The sequence below is a fragment of the Leishmania braziliensis genome, chromosome 29 (assembly GCF_000002845.2).
Source record: "Leishmania braziliensis MHOM/BR/75/M2904 complete genome, chromosome 29".
Lineage (NCBI taxonomy): Eukaryota > Euglenozoa > Kinetoplastea > Trypanosomatida > Trypanosomatidae > Leishmania > Leishmania braziliensis.
This window is the reverse complement of record NC_009321.2, coordinates 106,959-123,260: the sequence shown is the minus strand read 5'-3', so window position 1 is coordinate 123,260 and position 16,302 is coordinate 106,959. Positions and strand designations below refer to the sequence as shown.

The following is a 16,302-nucleotide window of genomic DNA, read 5'->3' as shown; positions in this document are numbered from 1 at the left end:
GAAGCGAACGTATCAGGCCCCACACTTTCCCCGACTCTGCGTCTGAGAGTCCCCCTTCCTCCGCTTTCCACCATGGCCACGTACAAGCGTGAGGATCTGCGGCGCGTAAGCTTTACCAACCTAGATGAGCACTGTGATGAGGGCATCGTGTATGAGCTGTGTCTGCAGTTCGGGCGCATTCAAAACATTAGCTGGCCGACTGAAGTGAACCTCAACGGCATGCCTCAGCGCGCCTCGCGTTGCTACGTCGACTTTGAGAACGCCGAGGACGCCAAGTACTGCTTTGAGGCTCTCTACCGGGCGCGCATCAAGTTGTTCAATAAGGAGCTGCGCGTCTTTCACGCCAGCACCGAGCTGGCGCAAGGTGGTGCTGCGGGCTCACAGAGGAGTGGGGCCGTGGTGGTTGGCTTGCACGAGGTGGGTGCCAAGGTGGTTGTGCGCAACATTGATTACCGCGTCACGGAGTTTGACGTGACGCGGTTCTTCGAGAGCTTTGGCCAGTTCGCCGCCCCGCCTCGCATGCTGCGCGACTCCGTCGGTAACTTTCGCGGTGTTGTCGTGCTGTCGTACAAGACGTTTGAGGCAAGCGACCGCGTTATTCGAGACATGGACCAGAAAGTGTTCCGCGATCGCGTCATTTCTGTGCACTACGCGCTTATGGAGGACGGGAGCGGGAGGCTGCACGGCACCAAGGAGGAGCGCGCGAACGCCGCCCTCATTCGCGAAGAGGAGAAGCGCTACCGTGAGATGGTGGCAAAGGAGATGGCGGTGATGCGGCAGGAGCGGCAGCAGAATCGTGTGCAGGACGCGTCATGGGCTGAGAAGGTGAATGTCTACAACCACCTGCGTCGCTGAGGGTCCGAATGCGCGCCTTTTGGGTCTGTGCGTGTGTGCGTGGTGGCTGGAACACTGGCGGAAAGTGTCCTCGTGAACGCTAAAAAGGCAGCCTTCACCTGGCCAGTCCCCCTGCGACCAAACGGTAGCCGTTATTCACAGCTCGCTAACAAGAATGCCACTGCATCCTGCAAGATGCAGCTCGTTCTGTGAACCGCCCTTCGTTAGGGTCTTGGGGAAGGGTCAAGGAGCTCCAGCATGAGGCGGCCATCTCCCAAAGCGCCACCCATGGTTAGTAATTCAGCCACGACGGCTGCATGACAGTGGGGGCAGCTGTTTGCCGAACATTTTTTTTCTACCCGCACTGGCCCCATCCCCCCCCCTGATGACGGGGAGACTAAGCAGTACCCCCTATCCCTACCAATGCAAAGCTACTTCTGGTTGTGACAGGCTGAAGCGCCTACGACGTGCGAAGGTGAGAGTGATGTATCGCCATTCATATCAGCAGTCAGGTCCTGTATGACGCTGCGTCGGAACGATCTGCGTCAGCTAACACGCCTGCGCCATCCATAAGGGAGGTACAGTGTCAGCGTGCCTGAGCTGCCCAGAGGTGGGTGCATTAGATGGCGGCCCACAAAGCGGGTGAGCGGGTAGAGTTTGAGAGAGGGGTGGTGTTTCGATGACTGGGTTGGCACATTCCTGTAGCACCTATGTCTACGGCTGCTTTTCCACTACGCGATGGGACTCTGATAGGCTGAGCAGAGTAGAGAGTGTAGACCATGCTCTATGGCGGAGAGCAGATAGACGGCCGAAACAACTACGAGCTCCTTGTGCTCTGTAGTGCGACCCACGCCAGGTGCGCCACGATGCCCTTCCGTACGCATGTGTGTTTTCTCAGCTTTCGCCTCTCCCTTCGCACACCTTTCCCGCGCTTCTCTCCCTTTTCGCTCTGTCGATTGCTTCATTCATATCTGTGCTGCGTTGCTAACAACGCCTGCTCGGTGTACTGCCTTGCTGCGACGGCGGCGACATTTACCGGTGCGTGGCACACTCGCAGGTGCTGGGCAGCGCGGCAGCCGGGCACTCTCTCTTCTCTTTGGTTTCCGTTTCGCCTCGCTGACGCATCTGATTGAAGTTTTGGGCTCAACTGTGCAAGCACCACTCCGACAGCCCTACGCGCCTCTCCCCCTCCTCCCCTCTCCCGATCTGACCTGGTGTGGTGGAGCTGTCTGCTCTTTTCTTTCATCCCGGAGACGTGCTTGCCATCGTTGCTGATCACCTGTGTCCAGGCGCGCGTAAGCACCTGCCTACTTACTCACGGAGTCCTACACGCATACACACCATCTACCCATACAGACCATATACCCACACCTATACCCCCCTATACATCTCCCACTCTTCCCATCCGGGATCGATACATCGGCGCTACGTTTGCCGCTAGACTAGATTCCAAAGTCGTGCTAGCACGAGCATAAGAGAAGAACGGCACCACAAGCGTGTCGCGTTACCTACGTCCCCCCTCCCCCCCCCCTGTGTACCCTTCCTCGTGCCTCTCTCTCTACCACATGCACGCGCGCAGCAAATCACAGGACTGTTGCGCGTTTTGTATCATGCAACGCCACGGCGCCGCGGTGGCTGTGACGGCTGAGCGTGACGTAGAGGATCGCCTCCAGCGCGCCCTGCATGAGAACATCGTCTTGAAGCTGCAGAAGAATGATCTGGAGGAGAAGCTGAAGAAGCTGCAGACGCAGTTTCGCCGCCTTGTCGCGGACTGGCGTCGGGTGCAGGGGGGCAGCGGTTTTAGTCGAGGCAGCACAGTTTTGCGTCCTTGCTGTGCACCATCGCCGTGGGCGATGGAGCCGTCTGCACGACCCCACTCAGCAGCCGAGGCAGATAGTCGAGGCGCGCCCGCGGCCCCGCCGTTAGAGGGACTGCTGCCTCCGTTGAACCCCAATCAGAGCTCCCAAACAGCCTGCGGCGCATCCTCGACTACAGCGAAGGCATGGAAAAGGCAGGAAAGTCCACCGGGCACCACAGGTGTCGCTGCAGGTGCGAGCGAGGCTGAGCTGGCGGCCTGCAAAGCAGCGCTTGCGCATGCGCAGCTGGAGCTCCAGCAGTTGCGCTCGTCCGCTCTCGCCGCTATCCAGGCGCGAGCTACAACGCCCCTTGCCTTGAAAAACGTAACTACTATGCCAGCTGACGCCTCCGCGGCCATCCTAGAGGCCTCAAAGCAGGAGGCCGCCCAACTCCGCTCCCAGCTTCAGAAGATACGAGAGGAGCTCAACGCCTCTGTACTCGCCCAGCAGCAGCTGCGAGTTCAGTCAAACCAAGCCATGCAGGGGATGCAACAGCAGCTGGAGACGCAGTACCGCGCTTCCATTGATACCCTCACTCGTGAGAAGCAGGAACTGATCTTGAAGGTGCGACTCGCAGAGGCAGAGAAGCAGGCAAAAAGCTCGGTGGAGGCGAGCAGTCCAGACCCGATGGAGATGGCGACTCTGCATGGGGAGGTGCACCGCAAGGTGAGCGAGGTCGCTCTCCTGAACAGTCACCTCCAGTATGCGCAAGGGCAAGTTGAGACGCTGAAGGGTGAGTGTAACCGACTCATCGAGGAACTCAAGGAGGCGCACGCAGCCCATGCTGACACAAAGAGGGCGTTGTTTACGTTGGAGCACGAGGCAGCGTCACTGCGAACGCAATGCAGGTCGATGACCGAGGTGGAGCTGGCGCTGCAGCGCAAGACGGAGGAATGCTCAAATACTGAGCAAGAGCTACTGAAGCTCGTGGGATCGCTGCAGACGTGCCAGCGCGAGACGGAGGCGGCGGTTCGTCTTGAGTTCCAGAGTCGTCTCACAGAGGTGCAGGAGATGCGCGACACGGCGGAGCGAGAACGACGGGAGGTGGAACGCAGGTTGCTCAGCAGCCAGCACGACCTTGCAGAGCTACGCCGTCGGTTAGAGAATACCCAGGGCGACCTCCAGCTATACCATGGTGAGGTAGCGAAACTAGAGAAGGAGAAGAGCGCGATATCGGCGCAGATCGCGCTAGCGGGGCACACCGCCGCAGCAGTCGCCGCAGCAGGGGCTGACCTCACTGATGAAGACGTGCATCGCGCCCTGGCAGTGGCGGCCATAAAGAAGAGAGGATCGCGGACACAGAAGCGGGAGGCGGAGATGGGTCTCGGTGGCGCGGGCACTGTTGACGGAGATGCTGCCGCCGCTGCCGGTGCGGCCCCGGCGAAGGAGGCGAGAGACGCGCTCGATCTTTTCGAGGCGCTGGCGTGGGACGGCGACTGGGAGCAGGGCCAGATGCGCGAGGCCCTGGCTACTGCTGCGATGGATCTGGAGTTGGCCCAGACGCGCTGCCAACAGATGGCTGAGCAGGTGGAGCAGTCTCGTGAGATGCTGCGCAAGGTGAGCGATGAGCGGGATACGCTTCTCGAGGAGAGCATTGCCCTTCGTGGTCGCGTGATGCATGTACAGACTATATTCGCCAAGCAGCAGCTGCAGGCGTATCGGGCAGCTGCCACAGCGAGCGGTCTCGGCACCGAGGGACTCATCAGCTTCTCTATTCGGGGGCTGCAGAGTCAGGAGGCGGCCATGTGTCGTTCCTTGGGCATTGCCAATCTCAAAGCTCCCGTCTCTTTCTTCTTCACGCTGGACGGGCTGGCCGACTACGAGGCGATGATGGGGCCGACGCTGCGCGCTCTCGATGATGTTGTGGACGTGCGCTTTCAATATGAGGGTCTCGCAAAGGACGCGGTTACGCTGGCGACTATCGAAGAGACGGTCTTCTGCTTCCAGCTGCACTGTGCCGCCGGCGAGACAAGCCGATTGGTAGCCATGGCGGAGCTGCCTGGAGCGGCGCTGCTCAATGCGCGCGAGGTTCCGGTGGAGGATACACTGCCCCTCATTGACGGCGAGGGGCAGACGGTGGGGAGCATCTTGGTTGAGTTCTGCTGCGCTCGTCTTGTGTTGCCCATCCTGCTGGGCGCTCCTCTTTCCGACCCACGTGCCGGGGCGACCACCTTCACACTGTCTGCGCAAGAGATCAAGTCGGCCATGGTAGCGCTGCGCACTGTGTGCTACCTGCGCATCCAAGTGTTCCGCGCCGAGGGCCTGGCCGGCTCCTTGGAGGGCGGCACGGCGCCTCAACCCTACGTCTTCTACACCGCCACGTCGCCGCTTGGGGCTCTCAACTGCGTGCGGGACACCGTCGTTCATCCCTCTAGCCGCATCTTTACGACGGACCCTGTGTTCGATGTGGTGCCAGTAGACCATCGCGTCATCGTCGATCCAGCGCTGATTCGGTTTGTGGCATTTGGTGTGGTCAGCTTTGTCCTCTTCGACGAGCGCGCCACTAATGTGCAAGCCAACCTCGGCGTGGTGGAGGTGGCGCTGCGTCCGCTGTTGAACTCGCCGCATGCCATCATTCGAGTGACGGAGAGGCTGCACCCGCAGGGCACGCTGAGCGTGGGTCTGTCGTGGGTGTCTGGTGTGTGAGGGAAGGACGTGTGACGCTCTGATGAGCCGCATCTCCATGGGTGATGGCCTTTTCTAGAGGGGGGACGAGGGTCTCTCTCGCTCTCCGTGTGCCGTTTCCCCCCCTCTCCCGATGGTGTGTGGGGTGCCGTACCGCATCGTATGCCCGTTAGAGCTTGTCACGCAGATGAACACGAGCACAGGCAGGCACGCCCACCCACACACACACAAACATGCTGGCTGGTACTCGGGATGCCTGCCTGAGAGCCTCGTGAAACGCAAACGAATGTGTGTGAGCCGTCAGAGCGGCAACGAACTTGTGAGGGTCGCTGTTGAATTTCTCTCTCTTCATGAGGGCCCGGGGACGAGGATGGAGGGGGGCTTGTGGGTGATGGACCGATTCGTCAGAGACCCCTCCCTCCCCCTCCCCCCGGGCATCCGACGGAGCGGGATACTTTTGGGCGATCAGCACAACGTTTGGGGAGATGACGAAAGGAAAAAAAAAAGGTAAAGTAGTAAAGGCGGTTGCGCGCATACATGCGCATGTACACAACTAAGCGTTGGGCCTCCACTTTCCCTCACTGCAGTGCTCACGGCTGCCTCTACTCGCCACATGATTCACCTCCTACATCCATATACACACACACACACTCTCTCTTTTTCTCTCTCTCTCGTATTTTGCGCTCCTCTTCCTCGGCTCTGCCACTTCGTGTGCATGCCACCCCCGCTGCTGTGTCAGCCACTGTTGGGTCCTGACCTTCTCTTGTCTGTCATTTCTCTGACAAGGGTCGTGCGTGCTTGCTTGTGCTTGTCTCGGTGTGCGTCTTTTCAGGCTCAGACGGCCTCGCTCTGCTTCACAGCACGCGGCGTGGTAGAGAGACAGGCCTAGGCTGGCTTTGGGCAAAGCCAGCCTAGGCGCAGAGAGCAGCTTTGGTGGTACAGCATCACGACCTGGTGCACTGAGACACCTGCCGCTTAGTGCAGCGCCGGCGCAGAGACGCAGAGGACGGAGAGCGCGCTCTAGTCAGGATCTGGCACGTCCCGAGTGCGTGGCTGACAGTAGCGGAGAGTCAACGCTGGTGTGCCTGTGCTGGAGGCTTTTTCTGTCTCACCCCAGAGGATCTGCTGTGTGTTACCTCTCTTAGAGTGCACCTTCTCAGCCGTCACTCTCTTCTGGCTCCCCCAAACCGCACCTCTGCCACCCTGTCAGCGAGGAGTTGTCCTCCCATTCTCCTACTTTCGCCGTACGTGTGTTGTGACGGGTTTCTTCTGCCGACCGGTGAGGCGGGTGCCGTGCGTGTCCACAGTTGAAGTGACAAAGCCCGTGGACTAGCAGGCACTTGCTAACCTCACGCACCTGCACGGCTCTCTCTACCTGACCTCCCTCTCCATGACCCTCGGACACGCAGCGCAGATCATTACACACACACACACGCACAGAGCTCAAACACGCAGCCCGTTCTCTGCCTTTTCTTTCTTTTCAAGCGCTTGCCTTGACCGTCACTGCTCTCACGTGCTCTACCGACACCACCGTGCCTGTGGACGCGCATCCGAACCACGAGCCCCTTCTGCTTCTTGTGTGCACAGCCTCATCCATTTTTTCAACTTGAGTTATATATATATGTGTGTGTGCGTGTGTCTGTGCTACATCACCTGTCGGCTTCCTTCCTGTCTCTTCCCCTTTCTTCCACTATCCCTCAGTGTCAGCCACACATGAGCGACTCGAAGCACTCCCCCGCACACAGTCAGTACGGCGGTGTGCAGTCCAGCACCGATGTGAACTCTATTATGACTGTCAACAGTGCAGCGCTTCGCAACTCCGGCGTTCTCTCACCGCTAGCCTGGCAGCACCTCCGGCACGCCTCCTCCCCGTCACTTACTATGCTGGGTTTGAATCGCCGCGACGGACTGTCTGCATCCTCCCTAGTCCCATGGAGCACGTCGCCCAAAGCAGCTCACCCAGTGCAGCGGCGACGAAGCCCGGAGCATGACGATGTGTCAAGCCCAAGGCTGTTGCGCTCATGTAGCCCTCCAGTCAACGAAGTAGCCGCCACCGTGGGATCGCCTTTTTCTACTGGTGCCGCAAGTATGGTCGTGTCGACTGAGCGGGCGGCCCTTATTGCAAGACTGAGCGGCTTTCACGATTTTGCATTGCGGCTTCCAGGCTTCTCTATTGAGGATCGCGCCGCGTCTTCTGCAGTTGGCTCGAAAGGAGGCAATGACGACGTAGGACACAAACACTGCCAGTCCCCTGAGCAACCACGACCGCCAGAACCGCCGCTGGCCCTACCGCCGCCGCAGCAGCAATCGGGGAATCCGCGGAGGCCAGCAGTTCTCTTCCCCGCCCCCCTCGTGCCAGCTCAACAATGCAAGGCAGTGCGCTCTCCTAATCCATACGATGCCTCGATGGCCCGCGAGGTGGGCAACACCAGCGTGATGAGTGTTCTGTCAGTGACGTCTCGTAGACACAGCAATGATGAAGGTAGTTCAGAGAGGAACCGCGATGGCATGGAGGGCGAGAAGGAGCGCCCGTCGACGGCGCCGACTGCCGAGCCACCGCGCGTGAACGACACCTCTCGCTGTTTCAACCCTACGCCTGACACAGAGGCGCCGCCAGGTGTGACCGCCGCCTTTCACCGGTATCTGGAGCAGACCCGCCGCATGATTCTCTACGCCGACAGCAGTGAAGCCGATCGCGCCGTAGAGCTTGACGGGCTGCTGATGCGCTTCCATGAGCTCTTTGACCTAGTGAGGGACATGTACGCCGTGGTGTACGTGCAGGGCATTGCCATTGACCGCAAGCGTTTTTCAATGGTGAAGGTGCTACCGTACGACGAAGTCTCCACCTCGTCAGCGTCAGAGGGTTCTTACAAGGTTTCCCCCTTCACGTCGACGTCTGTGTCGTCCACATCGAGGGCCCCGGAGAAGGCCGTATTGAAGACCCGAGGAGGGACAGGTAGCACCAAAGGCGCGCTGTTATCATCCAAGACGCAGCCGTCGAACTCACAGCTGCCTCCTCTCAGCTGGAGGCCGTTAGCGGCTGTTACCGCAGCGCGCTCGCAGGACGCCTTCGAGCGGGGCCGCCGCACCAGTGCGAGCAGCTGCAGCAGTAGCGTGGCGTGCATCGAGGTGCTGAACAACTACTACGTGACGCGGCTGATCGGTGTCGGGGCGACGGGGCGCGTGCATCTGGCAGTGGACAAGCAGACCTGTAAGACGTTCGCCATCAAAACTGTACCGCGGCACAGCCGCAAGGCCGTCGGTCGCCGCTTTCCGCTGGCATCGATGAGCACATCGGACAGCGAGGGGCAACAGCTGGGCCGCCCCCGACTAGGGGCCGTGGACGTCGATGGCGCCGCTGCTTATGCGGGTGGTAACACCACCTCCAACACCCCTCCTACTCTTGTGCGTCCCTTCTCAATGGCCGTTGCCTCAGCGCGTCCACTTATGCGGCAGGGAAACGCAGGCGACAGCATGGATGCTTGCCTGCGTGATGCCGCGCTCGAGTCTCTCATTCAGGTACCCACGGTGACCCGTCCGAGTGACACCGTGATCCCGCTTGTGGAGAACGTGACTGCGGCCTTCTCGGCTATGGTGTCCGGCAGCGGCAACGGCGAAGCCCCCTGCACAACCAAGAGGCCAACATCGCGAATGGGCTCCGGCAAGCACCTGAACGACTTCTGCTCACCTACCTGTACGGGCGACACCGGGCGTCATACAGCCGCGGTGAGGTCGACGAACGTGAGTGAGAGCGTTAGCGGCGGCAGCTTCGCCAAGTCTGTCCAGTCTACACCTTCAAGTGAACTGCCGCCGGTGGAGCGGGAGATTCGCGTTATGCGGCGTGTGTGCAAGCACCCGCACGTGGCGCAGCTCAAGGAAGTGATCGACGACGAGGAAGAGGATTCGGTGCATCTCGTCATGTCATACGCTGAGAAGGGTCCGCTCACCGTGATGCACGCGTTTGACACCGTCCTCGGCTGCGCACCGTGCGACGTCGTGCGGCCCTTCTCACGATGCGTTCGCCTGCTGTACCAACTCGCCGAGGCCCTCATCTACGTGCACCGTCACCGAATTGTTCACAACGACGTGAAGCCGGACAACATCCTCCTCACTGAGGCCGACAACATCCTTCTCACAGATTTTGGTGAGAGCGTGCTGATTTCGAAGAATCCGCCACAGCTGCCGGGGTCGCACATGTTCGTCGGTGCGGCTGGAGGAGAGGGACTTAACGCAAGTGTCCTGGTGCCACATAACCGCTGGAAGTCGTCTCGTGGTGCCAATGACAGTTGGGCAACAATGAGCATCGTGGATCGCTTGCCTTGGGGCCCTGGCGTGGCGGGGCACAACGCGAACACATCGCAGATGATGACAGAAACATCGTTCCTCCCTGAGTCGTCCATGTTCCTGGCCGCCGGTGTCGATGTGGAGGGGCGTCTGAAAGGGAACCGGTTAGCCATTGGCACTCCCGCCTTCGCGGCCCCAGAGCTGATCATGAGCAGCACCTGCAGCTACGACTCCGACGCCTGGTCTTATGGAGTGGTGCTCTACTCCGTCATCTTCGGACGCTTGCCGTTTGCTGCGGCGACGATCAGCGATACGTTCGACGCGATCCTGAATTCATCACTGTTGTTTCCGGCTTTGGAGGCAATCCCGCAGAGGGTTGGGATGACTGTGACGGCGTACGATCAGTGGGTGGAGTTGTGCAGGAAGCTGCTGGTGCGAGAACCGCAGCAACGACTCGCGCTTTCAGCAGTGCTGCAGCACCCTCTGTTCCGCACAGCATCGACCCTGGGCACAAAGTCATCCACCTCCACTACAGGTGGCACCGCGGTGCCCCTCGGTCAACGCCCACCGAGCAGGCTTTATAGTGACTTGTCTTCGGCGTCCACCCTACGGCGGTCGAACCGCAGCAGCCAAGTTTTGCGGTCGGTGTCTGGCAGAGATGGCTCGCCGTTGATGTCTAGGGCGGTGCGCACCACCATGCCACCAGAGATGTCCCGAGAGGCTGCTGCTGCTTCAGCGAGCCGGCGATTCAGCATGGAGGGGTCTACTTCGCCGCCGTTCGCGATAGGTAGCGTCGCGCAAGACGCCATGTCTGAGCGCCATCGACCGCAGACCGTCGCGAGCGACAGCCAGACGTCCTCTGTGTTTGCCAGCTCCGGCACCTCGACGGTTTCGCTGAGCCCACCGGCTACCACCGTCGTCTTCGGACGCCGTTCCAAGCCGATCCTGGCGGGTGACGTGGCGCCGCAGACGTGGCGGGAGATGCGACCCGTATCAGCGGCCCGCCCTGAATGCCAGTACGCCTCGCAGTCGTTCTCGCCAGCGGGCCAATACTCATTCTACGGCGCTTCAAGTGTGCACACAGCTTCCTTCACGGTCGCTGAACAGCGGGGCAGGCGTCGGGAGCACACGCTGGTGTACAACCAGTGCCTCTCCAGCCAGAGCAGCAGCGTCACCGAAAGTGCGATTAACGAGTCCCTCTTCTCAGCATCGACCCCATTCAAGGAGTCACCCCCAGATCGCATTGTAACTCCAGGAATGCAGCTTACAAGTTGCGCTGACTTCACCTCCCCACTGCCGTGTCCCCTCACGCGAGCCGGCAGCAACACTCCCGACCTCGGCGCAGGGGAAAATGAGAGGAGCCAGCAACATCAGATCGGCAAAGAGGGATCAAGCAGCCCTAATGGCACTGGAGCCACCACTACTCTGGCAGTTGTTGCTGCGCCAGCGCCTCCAACCTCACCACCGGCGACGTCTTCAGCAGGGCGGCCGCGCTCCTTCGCAGCGACGAGGAGGACACGTGAGGGCAGGGCGGCTCTGACACCATATGTTGAACGTCGGTGCAACGGGGAGGTGTCGCGTGAGGTCCAGGGTAGCTGTATCACCGACCTCGACTATTTCTCGTGCTGGGACTCCTCCGTGAGCGAGGCAGCCGACAGCGGTGGAGGCGAGGACGAGGAGCTGCGGCGGACGATACACGATCGAGTGTCGCAACGGCTGAAGCCGCCCCTGCAGCTGTCATGTACGGACTCGTGTGGCTCTTTGAATAGTGTGGAGCCTCTGGTGTCTGTGCAGGAAGTGGCTGCACAGCATGGGAAGCAGAAGGACAGGCGTGAGTGTGTACACCTAGTGCCCGGTTTTCCTAATGGTGACTCGACCATCGTGCTTGGAAGCCCGGGTAACTGCACCGCTGCATTAGGTTTGTTGCGGAAAGCGCGCGAGGCGGAGTCGCCTGCGCAACGGCGGGACCCAAAGTCGTCGCCGCCGTCGGAGGATCTGAAGCTGGGCGGCGCTGGTCGTGGTCGCACCTCACCATGCCAACCACTGCACAAGTCGACGTCTGAGCTACCCCCTGCACTGACGAGAAGATTGCAGTTTTGGCGTCATCGCTAAGCAGTGTGCTTGTGTGTGATCGCGAAAGAAGCACATTCCTTACCCCTCTGCTGACCTCGCCGGTGCTCTCTCTTCTCGAGTTTGCGCTCCACGTCTGTATTAGTGCGGATGTCTGCGTGTGTGCGCGCGCCCGGGTGTAGGTGTTAGTGCGTCGATTGTTCAATACTGGTGCACACTCGCTCTGAGTACGTGCAGTGCATGATAGGCGTGTCCAATGCTATGACCAGTAGTAGTGAGCGGTGATTCTAGGTGGTGCGACTGAGTGTTTCCTTTCCCTACCCCTTCCTCACCGTTCCGCTCACCCCCACGTCAACTGAGCGCGTCTGGGTGTCTCTATGCAATGTCTTGTGACGGTTTTAGTTTCCCTCTTCACTCCTTTTCTATCTTGTGTCACGATGATGTATGCTGCTTGCTTGGGACCCGACAGGCAAGCGGGCGAAGTGCTCCTCTTCTTATTTACCCCTTTTTCATGTATATTTCCTTCCCCTCATGCCCTCTCCTCCATACACACACACACAGAGAGAGGGAGAGACGCACAGGGGCTCGTAAGTGCGCGGATGTAAACATAAGGCGTCATTCGCGACGCACTGCTCTCTCCCGCTCCCTCTCTTTTACTTTTCAATCATCGAAGTTTTTTCGTGTTCGCACCTCTGTTTGCTCTCTTCTCTTTCTGCAGTGCATTCTGCTACTCTTCTCCACCCCCTCCCTCTATGGCCTCTCTCTTGAGCACCTTCGCACCTCTTCATGCTCTGTTTTGTTTTTCGTTCTTTGTTTCTCTTCTGTTTTGGAGGACTTCCTTTAATCCGCCCACCCCACACCTCGTCATTCGGTGTATCTTCCGTGTGCACCCGCCCCGTGAACAGCTCACTGCGCACGTGTGTGCGTGTGTGTATCATGTAAATCAGCTTGAGAAGTTAAGAAGTCGTTCTTTTCCTTTCCCCCTTTTAGGTCCTGTTCTTGCAAAGCGGTGCACCACCACCACCACCGCGCGCAGTCCTCCACGGCGTTCATCTTACCTACTACTCCTCCCCCCTTGTCGGCTGCTTCATGTGCACATCGTCTTCCTTTTCCTTTGTTGCGAGCCAGTAGAGGATGCGTGCGCGATTTCTCTGTGAGCAGGCCGGCAAGGTCATGTGTAGCTGTACGCATTCCTCCTTCCCCTCCTACCCGGTGCTCATTCCTCTTGCGTATTGCCTTTAGTGGTGCCTGTAACGTGTCTGTATGCCTGCGTCTGTGCACAGCCGCGCAAGCTGACATGATTGCTTGTTCCTGCCCATCTGTCATTTTTGAGGAAGAAGAGGGAAGCGGAGTTGTCTCTTTCTCCTGTTTGCCATCTCCTCCTCGTTCTTCTCTTTTATTACTCATTTGTTTTCCCTCCCGTCCTCACCTCCACCCCTCCCAGACGACCGTTCCCCCTTTCTCCCTCTGTTCTTCAGAGTTGGTTCTCCACTTGCGTTCAAGCGCGTTCCTCTTTCATTTTCCTTCGTTCACGAGTTGGACCTCTGTCATGTATATTTTCGAGTGTATGGGTGTACTTACGTGTGTGTGTGTGTGTGTGTGTGTGCTGATGTCTTGGTATTCTCCGCCCTATTCGAGCTCTTGGTCGCTGTCGTCTTGCTTCTCGTCATCTTTTCCCCCGGGGCATGCGTGTTTCTACATCGGTGCAGTTACGCGTGGGGAGCGTGTGCGCTTATCCTTCCTCGACTCCTTTTAGTATCAACTAGTGCTTCCCTCTATCCTCTTAATCCCCCACCTCTAGCGCGCGAGTGCTGTGTAGAGGCCTCCTCTCCTCCTCGTTGCTCTTCTCGCTGTCTTGTGCTTCTCTCGCTTTTCTGCGTCGCGTGCCGTTTCGTTTGTTTTCCCTGTTTTTTTTTTTTCTTCCTAAAAGCACCGCAGCAGGGGCGAACACACTCGAACGAACTCCCTGACACGTCTCGTATACACACGCAGATCTCATCCCCCCCTCCCTCCTTCCCCCTCTCCCCAGAGATGCAGATACAGGTGCACCTGCAGGACAGCAATAAGCTCGTAGTGGGTGCGCAATGAAAAGGAAAGGAGATGCAGGAGACATGGAGCTCACCTCCCGTAGAGAGCCTGAAGGAGTGGCTCCTCCCTCTCTCTCTCTCTTGCGGCACTTTTGGTCTTCGTCGTGTGCGCCTTCGCTGTTCTTTCGCTTTCCCTTTCACGTGTCTTCGCTCTTCTCAGACTTCGTCCCGCTCGCTCTGGGCGTTGGATGCAGAGGCGCAGCGGGGGCTGGGTGGTGGGCAGGGACGCCTGCCATGTTGGAGGTGGGCGCCTTTTGCTACTGTTATCATAAAGGGATCCACGGAGATGGAAGAGCAAAGTGGAACCCGGGCACGCGCCTTCCGTGGGCGCTGTTTTATTTTGTCTGTGGTTCACAGAGAACGCTCTGTCATCTCCTATGAGTGGACGTATAGGTTGTCCAGTTTCTCATTTGTTTGGGCTCCTCTTGTCGACTCGGCCCCCCTTTCAGCCTTCTCTTCTGCGTGCTGCCCCACTCTCGCTGATCCCCCCCCTTAACTCGCATCCTTCTTACTTCCGATTCTCCATTGTTGCCCTCCCCCTTTCCTTCTCTTCCCGATATCTGCATGTGTGTCTATGTGCGTGCGCCTGTGCTTTCTGTTGGTTTGTTTGTCGCTTGTAGCCTCTTGATGTGCAGTGGTGCATCTGTGGGCATGTGTATCGCTCTCTCGCTTCTTCTGCCGCTGCTGATGTCAGTGTATGGATGTGCACTCGTACGCGTGTTGGTGCGCTTTTATGGTCCCATTTTGCTCTTCGTGTTGATGTCATTGCTTGCGGTGTAGCGAACCCGAGGCGTTACACACACACCCGAAAGGGTGGCGGTCCTGATTTCTCGGCACCTCCTCGTTGGCCCTCTTCCTCTCCGACGTTGCTGCGCCTGTGGTGCAGATTGGTTCCCTTTTCTGCCTGATAGCCTCCAAACAGCGTCTGTTGTGCACCGACACGTGAGGTACTTGTTGAGGTGCCGTCTCTATCTCTGCTGCTCTTCGCGTGCTGGGAGTGAGATACGTGATGTAGGCGGGGGTATTTGAGGGAGAGAGGGCGGAGGCACGGGAGAGAGAGGTTGTGGTGTCACCCTACGGCTTTCTGATTTCCCCTGCTCTTCCTGGCTCCATCGAGCCTTTTGTTTCTCGTGCAGTGTTTCTGCCATGACTACTCTGTTTCTGTGCTTGCTTGCTTGCTTGCTTTTCCTCTTCTCTTTCTCTGCCTCACATACGCGCGCACCTTCGGCTCTATTTACGGCGTGCAGCTGACCCTCCCTTCTTTTTATTCGCATGCGGAGCGTCATCATCTGCTGTCCCCCGCACGCGTATTCCCATTGTGCTTGACAACATCGCCGCGCCTGCCAGTGGCGCATCAGCTCTTCAATACTCTGCAAGAGCGCCAAAGAGAGAAAACACTGGCGGATTCAGTGCGCTCGCGCCCACGCTCAGCGAAGCGAGCGATCTTGCAAGCAAGGAGCTTCTGAACGCCATGCTGCGAATCAGCCGCGCGCTCCTGGCGGAGGTGACGACCATAAACAGCACCACTGCATCTGTGAGCGGTCGTCTCATTCGCATTCGAAAGAAGAGCAAGTGGATCGATCGACGTAGCACGCGTGTGCCGCACAACGGCAAGGACATTTGGTACTTTGGCGATCAGCCCAGCTGCGCGCTGTGCCATGTGCGGTTTCGCTTCAAGCAGGACTACGAGGCACACAAAGAGAGCGAGCTGCATGTGAACCGTCTTCGGTGGGTTGAGACGATGGACTGGTGGAGGGAGACGGGTGAACCAGCCTACCTCAAGGCGTCCAACGAGGAGTGGGAGTGGTTTGAGCAGCATGTGTTGCCCACAAAGGCGCAGGAGATGGGCTGCACTCTAGACGAGGCGCGGCGCGTGTACCGGCAGGCTACCATGACAGAGACCCCAACGTGGCACCGACTGCTTCAATGCCCTACCGTGAGGCAGGAGGTGAAGGAGCCTCGTGATCAGCGATGGCCGGCTTCTCCGAAGTGGTAATACGCGTGTTCAGGGGAACAGAGCATGCGTCTCTGTGTATGTGGACTGGGGTCAACCACAACGTACCTGCGCACAGACGCATAGGCAGCCAGTGGGGCACCAGTGCGTGTCTGCGTCTCTCTCTGTGTGTGCGTGTATGTGCAGCAGTGCCCACCACCTCCCTCCGGCCTTGCTCCGGACTCGTGTCTGCCGCTTTGTTTTTGCTTCTTTTCCCGCACTCCTTCACAGTTCGTGATGGGCATGCGCGTTGTGCGCTGCCGCTGTGCTCCCCCATCCAGGCACTCACACAGGGTTCACAAGGGGCATCGGCATGCGCTCCGCAGCAAACGCTCCCATCCCACAGACGCCTATGGGGCACGATTCAGTGCAGACGTACCGGAGCGCGAGCGGGTGGGATATGACCCCCTTTGCTGGCCGTAAAAAGGCGCTGCGCTCCGATGGTGGAGAAGGGAGGGGGCGGTGATGAGAAGGGGGGGGGACGCACGAAATGGGCGTGTTGGTCGTCCCACACTCTGTGCGGTGCGCCGCGAACCATCGGAAAAATACACAC

General features: G+C 59.0%; 4 protein-coding genes across 4 annotated transcripts; all 4 read left to right on the top strand.

Annotated features, from left to right (window-relative positions):
- Positions 1-72: 72 nt before the first annotated feature.
- Positions 73-855, top strand: LBRM_29_0330 (putative RNA binding protein; the record flags this gene model as incomplete). Its single annotated transcript, XM_001566331.1, has 1 exon — positions 73-855. One exon carries the CDS (start codon positions 73-75, stop codon positions 853-855), a length of 783 nt encoding a protein of 260 aa, XP_001566381.1.
- A 1,589-nt stretch (positions 856-2,444) lies between these two features.
- On the top strand, positions 2,445-5,336 carry LBRM_29_0320 (conserved hypothetical protein; the record flags this gene model as incomplete). The annotated part of the gene is made up of 1 exon (XM_001566330.2): positions 2,445-5,336. One exon carries the CDS (start codon positions 2,445-2,447, stop codon positions 5,334-5,336), a length of 2,892 nt encoding a protein of 963 aa, XP_001566380.2.
- Positions 5,337-7,403: 2,067 nt separating this feature from the next.
- On the top strand, positions 7,404-11,711 carry LBRM_29_0310 (protein kinase-like protein; the record flags this gene model as incomplete). The annotated part of the gene is made up of 1 exon (XM_001566329.1): positions 7,404-11,711. One exon carries the CDS (start codon positions 7,404-7,406, stop codon positions 11,709-11,711), a length of 4,308 nt encoding a protein of 1,435 aa, XP_001566379.1.
- Positions 11,712-15,227: 3,516 nt separating this feature from the next.
- On the top strand, positions 15,228-15,752 carry LBRM_29_0300 (conserved hypothetical protein; the record flags this gene model as incomplete). The annotated part of the gene is made up of 1 exon (XM_001566328.1): positions 15,228-15,752. One exon carries the CDS (start codon positions 15,228-15,230, stop codon positions 15,750-15,752), a length of 525 nt encoding a protein of 174 aa, XP_001566378.1.
- Positions 15,753-16,302: the final 550 nt, after the last annotated feature.